This window comes from Calonectris borealis, chromosome 6, assembly GCF_964195595.1.
Source record: "Calonectris borealis chromosome 6, bCalBor7.hap1.2, whole genome shotgun sequence".
Taxonomy (NCBI): Eukaryota; Metazoa; Chordata; class Aves; order Procellariiformes; family Procellariidae; genus Calonectris; species Calonectris borealis.
In genome coordinates this window covers 33,087,331-33,108,304 of record NC_134317.1, presented here as the reverse complement: position 1 = coordinate 33,108,304, position 20,974 = coordinate 33,087,331, and the positions used below count along the sequence as shown (strand labels likewise).

At 35.6% G+C, this 20,974-nt stretch overlaps 1 protein-coding gene across 3 annotated transcripts in view; it reads left to right on the top strand.

Annotated features, from left to right (window-relative positions):
• Window positions 1-20,974, top strand: part of SLC39A10 (solute carrier family 39 member 10) — a 41,362-nt gene that overhangs the window by 2,990 nt on the left and 17,398 nt on the right. For 2 of the 3 annotated variants that reach the window (XM_075153626.1, XM_075153625.1), the window contains exons 2-3: window positions 15,009-16,079; window positions 17,151-17,352. In XM_075153626.1, the coding sequence (XP_075009727.1) occupies window positions 15,018-16,079; window positions 17,151-17,352 (1,264 nt within the window). In that variant the 5' untranslated portion in view covers window positions 15,009-15,017. The remainder of the gene's footprint in view (window positions 1-15,008; window positions 16,080-17,150; window positions 17,353-20,974) is intronic. The other variant, XM_075153627.1, reaches the window with a different exon arrangement.

Below are 20,974 nucleotides of genomic sequence, written 5' to 3'. Positions count from 1 at the left end.
ACTCTCAACTGTCAGAACATCTGCTATTTTATAGATTGTTATTTTATAGAATGTCTTCAGAATTGTCAAATGAACGTATCCTGACTTTTTTCTTAGCCCATTTAAAAATGTCAGTAGAAATTTCAAAGAAGGAAAGCTTAATTGCAGTTATGTTCCTTGTGTAGGTATGCTTTTCACAGAACTGAGCTTTAGGTGCCCGGAGAGTTCTGTGAATACTACGAATTTATGCCTTTCAGGAGGCAGTTTTTGTTGTAATGTGAAGAAAATCATTGTAACTTCTTCTGGAAGTCCAACTTAATTTAGAAAGCAATTATTTAAAACAATTTTATCATACGAAAAGTATTCATCTTTGGGGGTGGGCTACTGAATTTATCTTAGCTTGCTGATAAAGGCCTGAAGTAACACCTGATGCAGAAAGAATTTAGATTATTTTTAGATCATTCTTAAATCACAACTGAGATATTATTTGAAATATACCTAATAAAGTCTGGTAACAAAACGTGTACCAATTGGGCAAAGCCAATAAAAACAAATGTTTTTTTTTAAGTTTCAAAAACTGATTTAAATGCTGGAAACCATGTCCTGCCTACATTGTAATCTCCTGAAGGAAAGAAAGGTACGTGCTGCATCAGGCCACTTATACATAATATTTTATGTGCTATTGCATCAGTGCCATTTCTCCAGTTTTTTTGATGTAATAGAAAGTAAAGAGAAGTAAAGACGTTAAAAAATAATTGTTTGAAGTCACTTGTGTTTTGTTACCTCTTGTGATAATCCAAACCCTGTACAGGTTTTAATACCCAAAAAGCTGGAAGCCAGCATGAATGACTGGGAAGATGGTGGTTTCCTGATGTCGGTCTCAAAAACTTTTGAGAAGAAGGGATGTTGAAATTATAGTTAGGGTCTTGTACCCATGCTGGGGGACACAGTTTGTTACACTGGAAATGTTTTCATCTTCTAGGTATCACATCGTGCTACCTCATCGTCTCTCCGTTTTCTGACTTCCTTCTCTGTTGCTGCAGAGGAGGAGTGACTCAGCTGTTGTCTTTTCTCTCTCAGCTGCTGATGACCTAAGAGCTTCATTCTCATCTGGCTATCACCTTTTCTATAGCTGGCTGCTTTCCAAAGCAGTAGGATGAGAGTGAAGAAAATCTGCTGGGTTTACTAATGCAAAATGAGACTGCTACTAAAACGGATGGACCTGTTACAGAATTTATACTGCATTGTCTATTGGAGAGCCTGAGTGTAGGTGTATTTGTCTGTTACTGCTGCTCTGTGAACAACATGAACAGATCTTGATCATCAGCAAGATGAACCTAGCAAGCTGTGGATCAGTTTGCTTGTGTTCATTAGAAATTTTTGGCAGTAGAAATTAATAAAATTAATCTCCAGGTTTGTGGGGTTTTGTTTGGTTTTGGTTTTTTTTTTTTTTTTTTTTGAAGAGTAGCCCTAAGAGAAATCTTGTTTTCACTTGTGAGGAATATATCCGTAGTCTTATGAAGTTTGCTATAGAAACCTCCCCCTCTTTTTCTTCTGTGTTGACAGTCATATCATCTCAGTATTAAACAAAGTATCAAGTATGTACAAAATGTGGAATATTAACCAGGGAGGAGTTAGAGCTCTATAGCTTCTGAACTGTTAAGAGGTACAGAAAATTGTATGCTGTAAGCATTCGATTTGGTGCTTAAGTGACAGACTTACTTTTGTAGTCGTTGGTATTACGTAGCTACATCGATTAGAATTGAGGTAAAGTCTGCAAAAATACTGGAAGTTAATGAATAACTGATCATGTCTGAAACTCATCAGTCAAATGAAATCCTGTAAAAGTATTCCTGTGGTTAGTCTTTTTGTAAGATAAAATGCATATGTGAGATAAAAAGCTCTTCAGATTAAGAATCTTCGAAGGAAGTTTTATGCAAGATTGCAGGATTTGCATAAAATTATAAATATGTTTCTCAACAGAGACTTTGTGTAGTGTTTCTGCATATAGGTTATAAACACTTTAGAAATAGTTTCCAATCACAGCTCCTAATGAAGACCACTATAATGAAATGTGAATTCCAGTGCTGTCATACAGTTTATACATAGATATCTCAAGATTACCTGACTTGTACCACATTCATAAAGTGATCTTTGTGCATTTTTATTACAGCTGCGTTTTTATTACTTCAGTGTGATGATTATTAATGGACAAAAATAATACCTTGAGTTCTGAAGGATAACTAAATGATAGTGGATTTACAGCTGGTGATTGGATATCTATAAATAGTTCCTCTTTTAGGCAAGCTAATTGCTGATGATAGCATGCAGCCATACTTAGGTTGGAGTATCAAAGCAAAACAAAGGAAAAATACACGTAATCTCCAAGGCAGTTTCCTCGAATAGGTGTTACTCAATGTGATTCTTGATGTGGATTTTTTTTGAGTAGTATTTATATCTTTGATAATACTGATTTTCATTTTAAGTGGGACTGAGTAGCACTGTATTCCAGGATGACTGGTTCTAAGGTTGTTCACGATAGGAACCATATGTCATTTGTACAACTGACAGCTGAGTTTAACTCAACTTGCAAAGTAACAATAATACCACAACTGAGTGTTTCCTGTAAGGGGAATAGTGAGCAGGTGTGCATCTAAGTCTGACTAAGTCTTACTTTGCCACTCTAGGCACCACTTCATTCAGTCCAGAAGAGCTGCTTTACCGTCAAGTGGAATATTGTACTGTGTGTTTTAACTGATGATTATATTACTTCTCAAGGCTCTCTGCAATTTCTGTAATCCATTCCTGTAAAGAAAGACCTCTTTTCATCAGGGCTCCACTTCCTTGATAAGTACTCTCTCTCCATGAAAGGCAGACAATATCATTTAGGCCATATTTATTGGCTAGTTCTGTTTGCAGAACATAGAAGCATTTTATTTATTGCTGACCTGAATGTCTGTCTATGGAAGAGAGTATCTCAGCCTAAAAGTACAGTTCTAAATTGTACTAGCTTACATTAAAAATTAAGAAATACGCTACTTAGCTGCCGTCCCAAATAATGTGGTAGCCTTGTATTGCTACATTTTTATGCTAAAAATAAAATATTCCCATTTATTTGATGTCTGATATGATACGTAAACAGGATAGACTTTCCGTCATTCCTGTTCTGAACTGCATATTGAGGCAGAGGCATTGTATTATATTAACAGTGCATGAATTGTCCAGTTGCTCTTAAGGCTTGTGCCATATATACAGTAAATATACAGTAGTTGCAGCAGGATGTATATACAAAATCTAGCTTTTTATTGTAATATTCCTATAGCTAATTTCTTGATGCTTGTAATATATTCCAGACTTATATTTTGTTTGCATGTTATTGAAGAAAAACAGCCTAAATTGCCTCCCATGCTAAAACTTTGTTTTTTACACAGTTACTATCTTTGTATTACAGGTAAGAAATTGAGTTTTGTAAAGTGTGTAGTCTAAATTTATGCATCTGCATCTTGCAGAGTAAGGTACAGAGTCCCAGCAGAAGTTTATTTTTAGTGGCTCTGGGCAAAATTTCTCATGTTGGCTTTTGCTCACTATGTATGTTCAATAGTAGGGAGAGGAATATGAGGGTTTTATGCTAAGTCTTAAAAGAATGGATTAGGATGAGATGCTTTAATAAGAATGCAGCAACAATAGCAAATTATTATTACTCACTTCAGTTTTCTACTTTGTATCAAACTTTGTGGTTCAAATTAATTGCAGTAAACAGTTATGCTAGGCAATGTAAAAATACGTTCACTGTCTTTGAAGACCATACTTTGTTTTCTATTCCCCATAGAAACTGCTGTTTTGTCAGTGCTAAGTGGCTGCATTTGTCTAATGAACGTGTGTATTATGGTACTTTTTAGCCTTTGATGCATAGGAATACATCTCATAGTTTAACTGTGGTATAGTTTAAGCCAAAAATCCCTTAAAAATTTATGGATTTAATATTTAAATAGGTTTTTTTGTTAATTGGACTATGGACAAATCAAAGTGGTGTTTTGGTATAAGACAATTTATTGTTGTGGAGTTCTTAAAATAGTAATAAAATTGAAGAAGGCAAATTGTCGCTTCTTCAGGGAGGATTCTGAGTTTCTACAGATAAATTCATTTACTGGAATTTTCTCTCTTACGGTAGCTTAATTGTTAACAGTAAATTCAGAATGTGGACATGAAAGGCGAAGGATTAATTATATTTTATAAACAAAATATTCTCAAAGTGAAACATTGAGAGGAGTACATTGTTCTTCAAATAAAAGGAATGTATTTTAACTATGAAAAAATACATTTTTTGCTGAATTTTTCCCATATCTTATCAAATTTCATGCAGTCGTTCCAAGCAGTGATTGAATAATAGTGAAATACTGAAATGATACCTCCTGCGCTTTGCTGTTTTCTATTCTGTACATAACAGTTACGGTTTGCTTTGGTTGTACTTTTCTTGACAATAAGCAAAGCCTGATCCTTAACATTTCTACCTCACAGTCCTATTACCAGTAATATACGTTTTAAATGTTACATTATAAATGTACTAGTACATTATACATGTACTAGAAAGTACATGTAGTTTGAGCAGAAATTTATAAATAGTGAACTTAGCTTATCAGACAGGAAAATGTTTTTTCGTTTTTTTGCTTATTTGTTGTGCTTTGCTTTGAGGATACAGTTATGTTAGCCAAAGATAAGATACATTGTTAGCCTTGCCAAATTTCTAAAAAAAAGGTATTTCAACTTTATTATTCAGGCATCAGGTTATAAGATTTCCCCCTATATTGAAAACTTCTCTGATCAGGGACTGTGGTACAGCATTAGCTAGATATGGATGCCAAATATAGGTTTAACTGTCCAATAGCCAACATTTATTGAAGTATTTCAGTTTCTTAACCTGGCAATGAGGTGGCCTGCCAGAAGACAGCATGTTATTCTAGGGACTAGATATCATAAAAACTTCAATGACTATGAAGAGAATCAGAGGATTCACAAGAAACTGTTGTGCATCTAGAAATAAGAAAAGTAAAGCCTCAGACTCTTTTAACAGCACACAAATGTTTAGGTATCTTCAGCTGTGGTTCATGGGAATTCAAAGTTTGTCTGTTCTCAGGATTAAACTCTCATACTGTTTATGTTTAATGATATTTTAAACTGAGCTATTTTAGATGTTAAAAATAAAATAGGTTTGGAGGCGTAGATGGACTGTAACTGTCTTGATTCTTAACCAGTTCTTCCAGTAGATTTTAATTTTGCTGATGTGTATCAGTTTGATAGATTTCTGTCAGTTTACCCTGGTGGTTTAAGCAGTCTTCTACCACAAGTCTGTTTTGCAGTCTGTTACTTAGTTAAACACGTAATTTGAAACACAGTAGTTTTAATTGGCTTGATTTTGTAGAAAAGATGTGCAACCCTGATCACATAATGCATTTACTTTGGATAGCTTTCATATGATCACAGTCAAGTATTTTGTAATATGACTGTGATGTGCTCAGCGGACCCTGGAAGGGGGTGATGTACTTTCAACCACCATAGCAAAAGGAGAGGGAAGGAGGGAGGATGTTTTTAACAAAAAATGTTGGCTCCGCTATCCATGGAACAGTAAAGCTTTTGTTACAGAAGCTCATGTTTACATTCTGTGAATCTTAAATATTTTTGAAGTTGAACCTGTGAAATAATGGTTACAACCAACTATTGAACCTTTGACTTTAGAGGTAGAGTCCAGTTTTTATTTGGTTTCAGCTATCACTGGTAAAGAGGATAAAACATTTTCTCGGAGAAATTTGATAACCCATAATTTCAGTGGTAGGCTGCCAAACCATTTCTGTTTGTCAAAAAGAGACAAATTACAAATATTTTAGACCACCCTTTGCGGAATGTGCCTCTTGATTAGTCAGGATGGTCTTGTTCTTCCAAAATACTGGATTTGTTTCGAGATACACTTACTGATCACTTGGGTTAAAGGTCAGAGACAGCAAGTAGCTCCCTTTTTTTTTTAAAAAAAAAAACCAAACAAAAACTGTTTCTTGTACCATAGTGTGACAGTAGAAGCAATTTTAAATTTTAATACTGAAAAAATCACAAGAAGTTGGTTCACTTGCTTATTAACTAAAATTGACAGGTTTCAGGTAATTGGGAGGATGTATCAAAGTAGTGGGTTCCTGATAAAAAGTGTTTCTTTACAGAAATGGCTTACAGAAATTACATAGAGCCTTGAGAAGTAATTCAATCATGTAAAATGAAGAAAGCCCCAACAGCAAGGGAAAACAATAATGAAGATGAAAGATGTCAGAGATCCAAGCAGTGACATAGGAAACATTAATGTCCTAGTGATCCCACTGAGAAGGGTGGTGACCATAATAGTATTGAATCAAATCAGCAGTTAGTCCAGAAAATCCTTATAATTAAAATTATAATGAAAGGAAGAAGACATGGTGACGCTCAAGGAAAATGATAGGGGAGCATCCATGTTTCAGGAGAGGTACTAGAAGAAGAATGTCCTGAATTACAGTTACTGTAAATGCCAGGAACTGATATTAGATCCAATTATAATGCTACACGACATAGTCTAGGTTAGATATATCTAATTGTAATGTAGTTTCAGAAAAACTAGTAACACAGTCTCACTTTCCATAGTATCTGTCCTTGCTTGTCTGTGTTGCTATTAGAATGTACCTGCACTTGCAAGGTGGTAGACACAGAGAAGTACACGTACATAATGGTATTTTTAAGATTTCAGTTTTAGCACATCAGTATTTTTAATTTGATTGGCTAAGAAGACATCTCCGCTTGCATTTTAGATTAAGGCTCTAAGGATTCTGCTTTCTTTCACCTTTTCTGTCTCTAATCTTGCAATAAGAGTAATATTGGGTGTTAAAAACTACATTTTCATTTGTTCACCTCAAAGTTGTGTCCCTTCAAAGCTGCTTTAATACCTTGTTAAGAAAGGTTAGTAGTTCATGGTGAGTGACTTTTGAAGCCAATCAGTTGGAATGGTTGCCTCGATCATCACACAGACCTGTAATGGTAGATCTTTAACAATAATCTTGGCTAAAATAAATGAGAGCTAGGCAATGCCATGACTTCTGTTGAGGTCTTACTTGGAATGTGATGGAAATAACACATTTTGGTTCAGCTGGGCATTTTCTTGGTGGATCTGCCTGTTGAAATGTGTACGATTATTTTATGTCACACGTCAGACTGGTTAAGTGTTACTTCTGAATCTGCCGAGATGTCTTTACGAACACTTTTGTCTCCCACAATTATTGAACAAAGACAGCTTTGGGAGCCCACTAACTCAAGATGTGAATGGTTCCAGTAGTTGCCTGTTGTCTCCCAAATTTCCTTTACACCCGGAGGAAAAGACGTCTGTGTTCTTGCCTAAGAAGAATAATAGTTCTCTTGGTTTGTACGCTGACTGAATATGCTAAGAAGAATTTGAATGGCATGTTGACAGAGGGCCTTATAAAAGTCTGTGATGGTGGTTCATTAATTAAATCTCCTATTTAAAAATACAGATTTGAATCAATGGTGTATGTTGTCAAGTAAAAAATTTGCAACCTCTAAATTCTAGAAGTGGACTTTAATAATCATAATCCGCCAGGCACTAATTTGGCATAGCACATGTAAAAGAAACATGCTTTAGTCCCATTTTTCAATGGACTTCTATACTTGATAGCTTCTGTAAATTTTTTTTTTTTTTTTTTTAAAAAAAGTGAGAGAAGTCTTCGGCTTAATAGTAGACAAGCATAATTCCTTTTTGGATTGTAGGAGTGATAGAGGGGTTTTTGTTGTAATAGTGTAGGAATTAAACACATATCAAAGACATGCCTTTAATGCCTTTTAACATATCGCAAGTATTTTAACATAGCACAAGGATGAAATAGGTATAGTGTTTTAAGTTACAGGAAGAATAAAAATACTGCAACTGGTTTTAACACTTTATTGCAAACATTGTGTTCTGTGTTGAAGGGAAAGTTGGAGGAATTATTCTTAAATGGCTTTCAATAGGAAATTTGTCCACTGCTACTTTTTCAATGTTACTTGAGTACATTTTGAGGTGGCCAGTTGTTTTATTTGTGCTATAGCCAAAATACTCTGGTAGGCTGCAGATCAACCAAATCCGTAAGCTGCTGTTGCCTCCAAAACCAAGGTTGCTCTTTTTTGTGTGGACTGTGGTGTTTGTGCAGCTGCACAGTGAACCAGATAGGAAAAGTAATCTGTCTTGAAAATAATCTTTTCTTCTTTTTCTAGGCTATTTTTCAGCAGAATCTAGTACAGCTGCATAGTGATCAGCAAACAAATGTGCTGGTATACAAAAATGGTTTTGTGGGAATGGGAATGAATGAATGAAGCAGTGGGGGAGGGCAGGACCGCTGCTTCAAGTGCAACACCATCTTAAAATATTTGTTGAGCTTCAACCTTAGTTCTAACAAAAACATTTGCTTACTCTCAGTAGAAAAATAGAATATTAAAATGCAGGTGTAATTGGTTCATCTTTTCAAGTATTTCATTCTTACAAGCACTGGTATCTTAACAGGACCTAATTGAACAGTAGAATATTGGCCCAAAATCAAACCAGCTCCCTTATAAATTTTGTGCATTAATAAGTGTTTTATGGACTACATACAGTTTATATATGAAAGGCTGAAAATTAATTCTTGGTAAGCAGAACTAATACTTACAGAAATTCCAAGTCTTTTGATGTTTTTATATTCTTTTGAGCTCTGAGAAGGATCGCGTACTCGGCATTTTCTTAGAAATAGCTGTCCTTTTGAAGAAGGCTGTCCAGGTTTTTTTGGTTCAAAATAAAATAAATGCCCCTTTCTGGATAACTGAGCGGGTAGATTGCTACTGTATTAGTTTAGGATAATTTTCTAGTATGCATGGGATTTGGCATTTCAAATACTTCACATTTCAGATTTTCAAAAAGTTTTCATGGTGTGTTCAGTTATGCATAAATGCTTTCTGTACTATTTAAGTCTTATCTGGTATTAACTTAGCAAATATGGCTTGGATCCATTAGTTAATGGTCTGTTCTTACAAAGTGCCCCTCCTACTGGGCTGTAGATTTTCAAATGAATGAGTTTTACTTAAATCCACAGACCTGTTTCACTGAAATTGAAGAGGGAAGAAAATACAGGAGATGGGTGAGAACTAAATTTAGAAATTGTTAATTGTAACTTTTTAGATCTGTAGCATGTTTTCCTATTTGTATATCTAGAAGCTAATGTCAGCGTAAGACTGATAAAACAAAATGAGATTATTATTTATTTAAATGCTTTTATGGCTTTCTTAAAGTGTCTTTTAATAACAGCAGTATATTAATTTCATATTAATAATTTTTTAAAATTTATCTTTAAAATGTGTGCTAGATTAATAGGACTTTATATTCTGGCAGTTGTTAAAAACTTGAAATTTAGGAAATAAAGAATAGGTTCATTTGGATTTCGAGATTCCAGCCTTTTTTTGAACTGAATATTATTATGAAATAGTGCACAGTTGCTGGAGTGGAAGGGGGGGGGGGCTGCAGGCATCTCTCCTGCATGTACATTGGAGTAAATACCTGCAGTATAAGAAAGAATTTAATTTTCAGGAATTGTAAGAAAAACTGTCTTTATGTAGTCAGTAGCTTTATTTCAAGAAATATTTATCTCTTCTCTTTTTAAAAAATTGCCATTTCTCATAGAGCTCTTACTCTGAGCAGTTCTTAATAGAAATGAATGACATAAGTGCTTAACTTCTCAGTGCTGAACAGAGAGGATATCTTAGTTTGGTAAGAATATTGCTTTGTCTTTATTTTTAACATCTTTTGTCTTTCTCAGCTCTCTCTTAGCTGAAGTGTGTGTTTGGTATTTTTGTTTGGTGTGAAACTTTTGGTTGCCCATGAAGTCTTGCTAAGGCACTTTAGTCATTGTGGCATTCAAGCTGAGTAACTCCTTAGAGGAGTCAGAGGTATTTTTTGAAGATCTCTTCTGCAGATAGAAAAAACAAAAAGGCAGAACATCCTTCAGAGAAATCAAGGAAAGAAAGTTGAACAAAAAGGGAGAGAAACTAAAATAACTTGGGAAGGAGCGTGGGAAGGGGAGAAATCCAGTGCATTTATGTTACATATATTTCAGATTATTAAAATTGTTGGGAGCAGACAGGAAAAAGGGTGGGGGGAAGAAAGTTGGGCACTTAAAATATTCTAGTCAGCATTGTACACGAACAAAAAATGCTGTAGTATGTGGGTTGCAAACACTAAAATGGTAGATGTGACTTTCAATTGAGTTTGAATTTTGTACGACTACATTATTTGAATCAAAGTTTCTTAAGTAAAGCCTGACTATTGAACTAGCTTTCTAGTTTCAGTGAAGCAGTTGGTGATAAACAAAAACATCCTCCAAAATCATGTTCATATTCCAGGCTTTAAATGAAGTCTTCTCAAAAATAAAGTGCTATAAAAGAAGAACACTTGAAATAGTAGGCACTGTGGAGAAGTTTGAGGAATCCAAGGGAAATCGAATGAAAAAGGCTGTAAAAAAAAAAACCCAACTTTCATCAGAGGTGCATTTAGTTTAATAGATGAAACACCATAGGCAGACAATGGTTTAGCATAGAGATATTGTGAGTTTTCCATACAGAAAAGATACCTCTTTGCTGACGTATAGCTCAGGTATTTTGACCTCAGGCCTCTGATTTAAAAACCTTGTATATGGATATGCAATTAGTACTGCATTTAGTATGAATGATTTGCTTGCACTGATGAATGAGGAGGGGAGGAGATGCATTTGGCAGCACTGTGCGCGTTTTCTGAAATGTGAGTTGGTGTGGCAGAACTATTTGTCTTATCCACTGTAAATGTACACGTTGGTTCCAACTTTGCAGCTTGACGAGGGGTGGGGTTGTCCCACTGCCTGAGTGCGTCCTGAAAGACTTGTCTTGTTCTTGTTTGCAGTTCAACCAAACGTAGTAGGTGCTGTTACTTCCAGCTCTGGCCGACGAGTGTTGTAGTTTCTTACCCAACACATAGCTAGGAGATGTTTTCCCTCATGTCTCCGGCTTCTAGGTGCCAGACCATCACTGAGCTATGGAGGGAAGGAGGGGAGGCAGCAGGGAATCAAATAAGGCAAAGGCTGAGAGCAATAATAGCCGGAATCTTTTTCAGCCTTGGTGTAGCCTTGTCCTCAAGCTGCCCTTCCATATTCTTTTGAAGGGATTTGAGTCTTAATGTTCTTACGCTGAGATCAGCTATATACAATTCTGTGCCACTGAAATGTATAGAATTTGGATTTCAGCTTTCCAGTATTTTACACATACGAATACTGCCTGACAGGTTAAAGATGGCAGATATTTATAATTGCCTAGAGAATAATGAAGCTTGTTTAAAAAGAAACAAATAAATAATCAACTCGTAATAGTTGTAATGTTTGAGACTTTTTATGATGGGTACATTTGTTTTGTAAGCATCTTTGTTCTGTAACAAGAATAACAAAAGAAGATACAGAAGATTATCTAATAGATTAAAAATATTGTGCTAGGGTTCTTACTATTTTAATTGAAAATAGTGAGACCTCTAGTTGATTTTGAAATTGGTCTGATAATGCTCAGCTCTTGTATTTCAGCAATGAATCGTGATCATAGGTTACAAATTATTTTAACCATTAGGGCATGGAGAAAAGGTACCATTCAAAGCTAAACACCACAATTAAGGATGCATGACTGAAGTTTCAAAGTAATGTATTAGTAGTATTGTATGAGACAGTCACATGAAAAAGATCATGAGGTTGTGAAAAGGATTATGATCATGCTTTAGTCATGAATTTTGTGGTAGAGATATTTTAGTCTGGATCGTGCTTGTTTAAATTAGAATAATTTGACTTCGCTTGTTCTGGTTATATTACCATTATGTGGCAAAGGGTGTCTTATCTACAAAAGTAGTATCCTTTGAGTAACTGAATTTTACTTAAACTGGAGATGCTGTTTTCAGAACTGAGAAACTGAAGTTAAAAAGATGCTGAACAATTTGCTAGAGCATTACAGTATACTGCATGTACTTACCTGCTGCTGCCGTCTTCTGTGCAAGCATATGTAAGTTCGTCTTTCTCCCAGGGCTTTCATTTGTCTCGCATGTACCTTAACTGCTTATTCCAGATCCTGAACCTGCTCTTCACATTAAGTAACATTCAACATTGTAAATCCTCAGTTGATGAAAATCAGCATATTCCTATAGAAATGTGGAGCTCTGATCTGTCACCAGCCGTACTCCTGACCCAGTACCTTTACTTACTGTCAGAATGTTGGGATGATGTAAGTCATAGAGCCCAGGATCTCAGCCTGTGTGACGAAGACCATATGTTCTTTATTTAAAGGGTATGGAGTGAGTTTCCAGGCAATCATACAATCTGAAGGTTGACTCAGTCCAGTGACTCTTAGATAAAGATTTGCAACCTGTTTCTTTCTACTCCACCAGTAACAACTCTGTACTTACCTGTTTCCTCAAAGGAGAATGGAAAAAGCTGCTGGAAGGTGCTTTGAGATGCTTTTAATGTTTCTGTACTAATCCCAGTGATGTATTTATAAGAACATTAAGGATGCCTTAAATAGAGTCTGTGAGTGAAAAAGACTATATGAAAATAATATCTCAGTAAATTTTAGGGATGAACTTATCATACTAAATTACTTGAAAAGGTTCATCACAGCCCTTAAATCAGTAACTGGAATGTAGGTGATTGAACTGGAGACAAACTGCAGTCATTCCAGACTGAGGATTGAACAGTTGTTTATAAAAATAGAACAGTAGTATATACAGTGATTAGCTATCTGATGTCCCTGGAATCAATTTTGATGCAGATGCCACATTTGACAGGTATTTTTCTGATCTTGCATCTGTAACTGGGTCGGTTACAAAGAGAGTTCTGCTTTTCTTTAATCTTGCAAGCATTTGAAGCTCCAGTGAAAAGTGAATTTTCATCTTTTGTATTTATAGAGCTTAACAGGAAAAACTTTTTCCCCAGTCTTCTGTCTTAACTCATTTATTTGCTATATAAAGCCATTAAAAGGTAGCCCTTTCCTCTTTTTCCTCTGATTCCTTTTCTCTGCAAGTATCGGAGCTTCCAATAGATTTTTTTTTTTTTTTTGGTGCAATAATGTGGTTGCAAGTGCTTAAGCGCAAAACATCAAGCTAATATTTTAGGAAATTAAAATGGACTTTAAATGTTTGTGGTTTGCTGCAAAGCACTTTCCTGACTGATTTCATGAAGCACGTTTTAGTTAGCAGCTGGGGTGGCCCTGCGAAGGACAACTAAATTTACCATTTCTGGTCTGAAAGTCAGCAGCGTTTTAGGATGTGTTGACCAGGTCACTTGCATCTTTGTGAATGTAGGGTCAGTCGCAGCTCTAGTCAAGGTGTGCATAAGTGTGCTTTCAGTGTAAAAAGAGATGAAAGCATACTTGGCCTGTTTCTCTATTACTTTACATCCTTGCACTCGCTGCAATGTTTTGGTAGCCTCTGAGTATACAGAAAGCAGGGTGGATGGAGTCTGTCCTCACCCTTTCTATCAGCTCTCATTTCCTTCTCCGTCATATTCTACATTTAACTAGTTGTGTGTAAAAGCCCTACTTCTGTGCTTGGTTCCTTTGTCTATTTTAGTCAACTCTGTTAAACTGTTCAAAACAGTCATTCAACTGTTCAGACTGATTGGGAAGCTCCATGCTCCTTTATTTTTGTGGTCTGCTCCTTTGCTGGTAGGAGGGCTTGATTATCTACTACATGTATCTAGCAGAACTGTTCTCAATGTTACACATTTTAGTTGGCTTGGTACCACGCAGAACGATTTAAGTGTTGCTAGAAAACGCTGGCAGTATTTAAATGATTTTTTTTTTAAAAAAAAAAACCATGTATTTTAGAGGTTATTCTCTACCCAAAACAAGTCTCTAGAAAACAGAAGTCCTAAAGTACGGTTCTTGGCTTACCTTTAGCTTTCTAGTTTGATAACACTTTCACATATACTTGATTTTTTTTTTTTCTTAGAAGTTGCTTTTATAATAATTATTCCGGTTTTACATATGTTTTTGCTAGCAGATGTAAACAAAACAAAGCTTGTCATATTTTGTAAAATAGTGAATTGTTTTCAACTCTGAACACGAGATAGACTTCTGCAGTGTCCTCTTCATTACCTGATGTTGAATAGTAAGTTTCTTACATTTAATACTAAATTGAAAACCACATTGTCTAAATGGTATAATTTCTAAAAATCAGTACTAACTACTTTGAGCTAGAGTGTGTCAGCATTAACAGCATTTTTTGAGTTGCATAAACAGATGTTTTCCATATAACCTTATTTTTAAATTAACATCCACGTAGATCTTTGAAATCAGTAAACTCATGTAAGTAAAAAGTACTAAAAATACAAACATTTAAGCAATACATTGAAGTTGGTTAATGACAACTTGTTTTTAAATCACTAATTACCCATCAAAATAAGGAATTGTGCAGTGTGTGTGTTTAGTGGAGATATTTTAGCAACACATAAGAGAACAAATGATGTGTGGGTTTTCAGCTACATTATCTGCCTGTCATCCCCATAAATAAAAAAATACAGACAGTATTATTGTTTTAAAATAATTTTTATTCTTTTGTAACTTGTATTTTAACAAGATTTTCAATACTATAGGTTATCATAAGCATAGATGCCTCTGAAAATGTACACAGAAAATGTACACAAAAAATGTTCTGTTATGACTGACTGTAAACGCTGATCTTTTTCTTGTAATTGCCTCTGTAAGTGTGGTATGTAAGACTGCATCTCTAAAATACACAGGGCCTATCTTACTGTTGGATAAGAAAAGTACATTAATACAATTTCTGCAGTACAAATACTGCAATTGTTATTCTGTTAACGCCAACATCTAAAAAGATCTGTGAGTCATTCAATTGGTACAAATAAGTACCAGACTGATACTCGTGTAGTACAAATGTTGAGATTGCTTTTACACCTAAGCGCTTCCCCTTGTGTTTCTTGTAGGAAACAGAGATGAAGGTACACATGCACACAAAATTTTGCATCATTTGTTTGCTGACATTTATCTTTCATCAGTGCAATCATTGCCATGAAGATGGACATGACCATGGTCCTAAGGAGAAACGCGTACACTACCATAATGACTATCAGATCTCAAATGCATCCTACTTCCAGAATGGAGGAACAGAATCTATGCCGAGTAAATTTTCAACGCTGGAAGCTGAAAATGAACAAAAATACTACATTGAAAAGATTTTTGATCGTTACGGTGAAAATGGAAGATTATCTTTTTTTGGCCTGGAAAAACTGTTAATAAGCCTTGGTTTAGGAGAGGTAAAAGTAGTGATGATAAATCATGATGATATTGGCCATGACCATGTTTCTCACTTATATGCTTTAGAAGTACAGGAAGGAAAGCATTCTCACTCTCATAACCATCCTCATAGCCACTCAGATTCAGAAAACCAAACCACGATCGGTATGGCTGCAAAGAGAAATCATAAATGTGACCCTGAGAGAGAGGCAGTAGTGCCATCAGTAAAAGATGATGGCAAACACATTCATGACCAGAGTCGCCATCACCATCATCACCACCCTCGTCTACATCATCATGACCATAATGGTACACATCATTCTCGTAATGATTCAGTTAGTCATAGTGAACATGGAGAACAGAACCATGAACCTTCAACAGAGACAAACACAACTCAGGATCAGCCAGAAAGAAAACAACGGAAACAGAAGAAGAAGCAGAAGAAGATCAGTGAGACTTCAGGAGATGCTACACGGGATTATGCCCCAGATCATGATCCAGGTGATCAGTATGAGCACAATCGTGTTCATAAACATGATCATGTACATGATGCATCTCACTTGCATGTACACCATCATGAACACAATAGTGATCGTTCTACTAGTCATGGACATCAAGATTCCAGTTTAGGTAATGAGGATGGACACCACCATACCAGCAAGCGAGAGGCACCTCATAAGCAGGTTAGTGTAAGAAAACATGCTGTTTTTTCAACGCATAGTCATAAGGATCATAATGAAGATGGACGTGATCGTGAAGAGGTGAGTATGAAATGGAGAACTGGTAAGTTCACTTTCACTGTTGTTACATAATAATTGAAGGTGCATACCCACAAATAACGCAGAAGCACGTTTGCAATCATTGTGTAATACAGGTAGCAGAGTGAGAACGTTACAGGTCACTGCCACAGTTTTGAGTTTACTTTATGGGTTTTCATTTCTGTCTGCCCATTAGCCATCTTTTCTCAGAGATCTATCTTCTTGCCTATTTATCTGTGTAAAGGAGATACTTAAAGCTTTCTGAGATACCATGCTTACAGGTGGGGTTTTGTCCCCTTCCCAATGTTCACGAATATTTTCCACATCCACACATTTTTGGGGCTTCTTTCTAAATCTAAGTTCATTAGCATTTTTGGAAACTGCACAGAGACTCTTTCCTAAAAGAAACAGCTGCATCTTTTCAACATGCTTCTAATTTCTTTGTCCTAAGAGATTGTGAAGCAATGTAGATGTAGCTTCTGTAGCACTGTGCTCAGTGTAAGGTCTTCTGTTTCTCCCTTCAGCATCTATTATTTCTGCCAGGACCATAAATGTACTTTCCCTTCCCCCTTGCAGTTAACTACAGAAGCAGGACATTTTGATGTGATGGTTTTAAACTAGAAGTCAGGATAGGAAAGGATGGGGGGAGTGCGGAGTTTGAGGTTTTAAACTGAATTACAAAGTGAAACTCCAAACACAAAAGGTTGGTAGGTAAAGAGAAGTGTGAGAAAACCTATTTTGGATTTATGTTCTTCCACTCCTTTCCTGTTGCTCTTTTTTCATTGCTTGTACTGTGTAATGGTAAAGAATATGGAAACTAAGTTTCATTGACATTTATCAAAAATTACATAGGTGTTTGGAGACTGAGTTTGTAGTGCAGATATTTTTACTGTTTCTTTCCCCTCGAAGCCACTTAGATCATCTTAGACATATTTTAGCACTGGTGGAATGTTGTGGGCCAGAGTTTCTACTCTCTGTTTGTGTTCTCAAATTATATGCTAAATTTTCCGTAACTGTAGTTTTTTAATGAAATAGTTGCTTTCATATTTAATTGTTTGTATAATTTGCTTGCAGTGCTTAAATGTTACCCAGCTGCTACGGTACTATGGTCTGGAAACCAGCTCTCCAATATCTCCTGAATTGTTTATATACATGTGTCCTGCTTTGCTATACCAGATTGAGAGAAGGCTTTGTATTGTACATTATGATGAGCTTGAAGATTTTATGAAAAGTAAAAATGCATCAATTGAGAATAAAGATAAAACAGGTGCATCAGGTAGGTGTGTAACATCTAAAGCCTTCAAAATTATTTTGCATTGTAAATATTAACTTCAAAGTTTGAAATGTCATAAAACTTAGCATTGACTGTAGAGTAAAGGAATGGTTGAAATTTAACATATTTACTAGAAGAAATTTGAGACAGCGTGCTCCTTTAGATCAGGAGACATAGCATCCTGTTTGGTGATATAATAGCTTCTCCTAAGTAACCATGACGCAGGGAGGCATACCTTCCTTCCTTGCACCTTTTTATCCTTTTTCATTTTTTTCACTTTTTATTTTATGTTTGCTTATTTTTACTTCTTTTTTTTGCCTTGTATCATTGAGGTCTAACGTCCTATCATTGGGCCTATGGCCCAGGCATTTTGGCCTGGATTCTTCCCACATATCTTTAGACGTTGGACTCTTTTGTAGTAGGAACATAGGCAAGGTACGGAATCTTTGGCAATAGAAGGACCTCTAGGGATGAGCAAGTCCACCCGCAGTTTGGATTATTTCCATTATTTAAAATATGTTATGTCTTTTCTCTTAGTGTGACTGAGGTGGTCCATATGTTTATCTCAAAGTTGAAAAGTTGCAGTGTTTCTTTGGCACAAATTTCTTAATAAATTTGACCTGGATGTATTCATTCAGGAATAGAGAACAGCACTTTTCCTTACAGTTCATTCACTGGAAAATATGATTTCAGGTGTTACTGTTTTTATGTTCTAGCAGTAATGTAAATTCGTAGAACAGACATCCAGATTTTTTTGTGAACTGAAGAAATATAAAGACTTAAGCAAGATGCAGGAGCATTTAAATTGCCATTTCTGACAACAGTTCCCTTTTCTAACTTCCAATGTCAATTATTCTATACTACTCCTCTCTTAAGCATATGAGAAGTATTCAATCAAAATCCTCTGTTGGCAGTTTTAATTTTTTTGTGTGTGTGCCTTGAGTAAAAATCAGTAGACTTCTTTTTCTTCTTACCATAGTTCTAAACTAAAAATATTTTTACCATTGTTAAAGCAGTTACTTTAAGGACAGCATCCATTGTTGTGATTTCATAACTGAGTATACTTTTAAAATATCTGTTTACCAATGCTATCTTTCATAAATTATAATGGAGCTGTTGACAGATGTTTAGCTGCAGTGAAATATTAAAAATCTAAAAAACTTGGGTACAATGTCCATGTTTTGAAAATAAAAATATTGGTAATTGTGAATATTGATTAGTACATAGGTGCTTATTAGCATCGTTAGAAATAAAGCTTGAAGTAACTACATTCTCATAGATGTTAATAACTGTTGGAAGCAATGCATTGCTGGTAATCTTTCTTAACAACGCTGGAGTCATTAAGATAATTAACCTGTTATACATAAATCTCCTATAGTGACACAGCTACTATCTTGTTAACTGTTCAACGATTGCTGTAAATGGAATACACTGTGTGTTTTATGTGGCAGCAAATTGTTTTGTGGGGCAGTCTCAGTCTCATTGGAGTAAGAGTTGACCCCTGCCTTATTACCAAGAGGATTTGCAGAGTAGCTCTAAGCATTTTCTGCCAATTAAAATGTTGAAACCATGTACAAAACTGTCATGTTTCACATGCTTTGAACCAGTTTAATTAGAAAGTTTCTACAGATGAGTGCTTCTTTTTAAAAGAATGCATTTTCTTTCTCTGTAATGAGTAAGGGAGTTGATGAATAGCTCAGCTTGAAGATCTTTAACATTTTAAGAGACTTAATTTGCAAAATTAGTGAAGCTTATTGTGAACATTTAACATGTTTTATGGCATCTGATATCTTGAGTATAAATAACACATTTGCCAGTTAATTGTAAAAAATTGGGTCTTAACTTATGATTTGGGTCTGAAAACAAACCTCTAAAACAGGTCAACTTGATTAGGTAATGATAAATCATTCTTCATAACAATTTCCTGCATACTGTTGTATTAACTACAGTGAGACTTCAGTTGATGTAAGAATCATTTTCCCTTATTAAGTAAGGAAGTGAATCACAGAATAACATATCTTAACTGGTATGTGGGGATTGTGGGAGGTGTAGGACAAACGTCAGTCATAGAGTAACTTAACCTGCAGGTTGGAGGATTCTACTAAAATGAAAATGTGTGCTTACCCGAGCTAATGTAAACATTTTTAGATCGCAATACTTGCCAAAGTTAGGAGGATGCAGACATTTTCAAAGTTTTAAAACTTTCCGTGGTTTTCTTTAGTTTTAATTGAAGCTTTCAAAAAAACTTAATAGACCAGTGCTGCTTCTATTCATTGATACGAACCTGTAAGGTTTCCATTAGTTATGATAGTGCAGTTTTCTAAAGCAAAGTCATTTAATTAACTGATGACCAAAAACTTGTGAAGCCATGTTGGGTTTTCTTCCTGTAATTTACAGATAGTTTTGTAACATCTTTTGAGAGAGGATTTTCAAGGGCTTATACATACAACTGAGCTTTCACAATGTACCTATTGGAAGAGGCGGCGTTGGTATCATTGAGGGCTGGTAAACAACAACTTAAAAGGAAAGGTACTATGATCAAGCTAATAGAATTGATACAAGTAAACAGTGAGCAATTTTTTTAAAGATGGAGACCAGTTAGAGCTGTTGATTAAAAGTATTTCAGATCAGATATATCTTGTAAATCTGCCTGTGCAGATGCCAGTGTTCCCTGGACCTTACAATTCCCTGAACCCAGGAAGGCTTTGCTTCAGTGGAGCCTTTCTGTTAGCTTGCTTGCTTTCAAAGCTTGCAGGTAGCTAACTGTTCTCAGCCTTCCAAAGAGTCTACCTTTCTACCCTTTTAGTCTGTTTTAATTTACAGATAGCTGTCCAAATCCGCTGCGAGCAGCTGTCTTTTGTTTGCTACCCACTGTTTGAACAGAGGTCCCTTACTAAAGAAATTGTCAGTCACCTCCCTCTTGGTTTTTTTCCGCAGAAATATTGTATAAGCCAGTGCATAACAACTTCACCTCATTGACCCAAGCTTTAGACAGTATTCCTAGGAGTGTTATACACCGAGATCTGCTATAACTTAAGAGCTCTTGCGGTGTTCATAATATTGCATATTAGTTCCTCTTCCATAGTATTGTAGTGTTTTGAACACTACAGTGGAATGAAATCCTGCAATAAAATTTTGTGTCAGAATTTTGTCAATAGTCCTTTTTATAGTAACTATATAATAGTTACATATGTGTAACTGTGGGGTCATGCACAGCTTTTGTATATAATATATTTTTTATCTTTGACTTGACAGCAACCTTTTGCTGATAATTTTGGTTCCATACCACTTTTTGAGAGTTTAAACAGAAACAGAAGCTGACGACCAAGATCTGAGAGATGCACAGATTCCGTATTCTGATTCTCATGTGCCTCATCTTAATCATGGTGCCTTCTTTAGATACTGTATCATTCATAAGAGTATGTAAGCCCTTCAGAGATGCGTTTGCCAAATATCTGCTATGACGTATGAAACTTAAGACAGTTTGCATAATCTCCTTTCCATTTTTCTCCATGTAAGGCTGTTGGTCATTTAACCTGGCATAACATCCGTGTCCAGATCGGAGATCCATTGTCCTGCCAAATGTCCGTGTAATTTTTATTTGGGCTACTTGTGCATGTGTGTA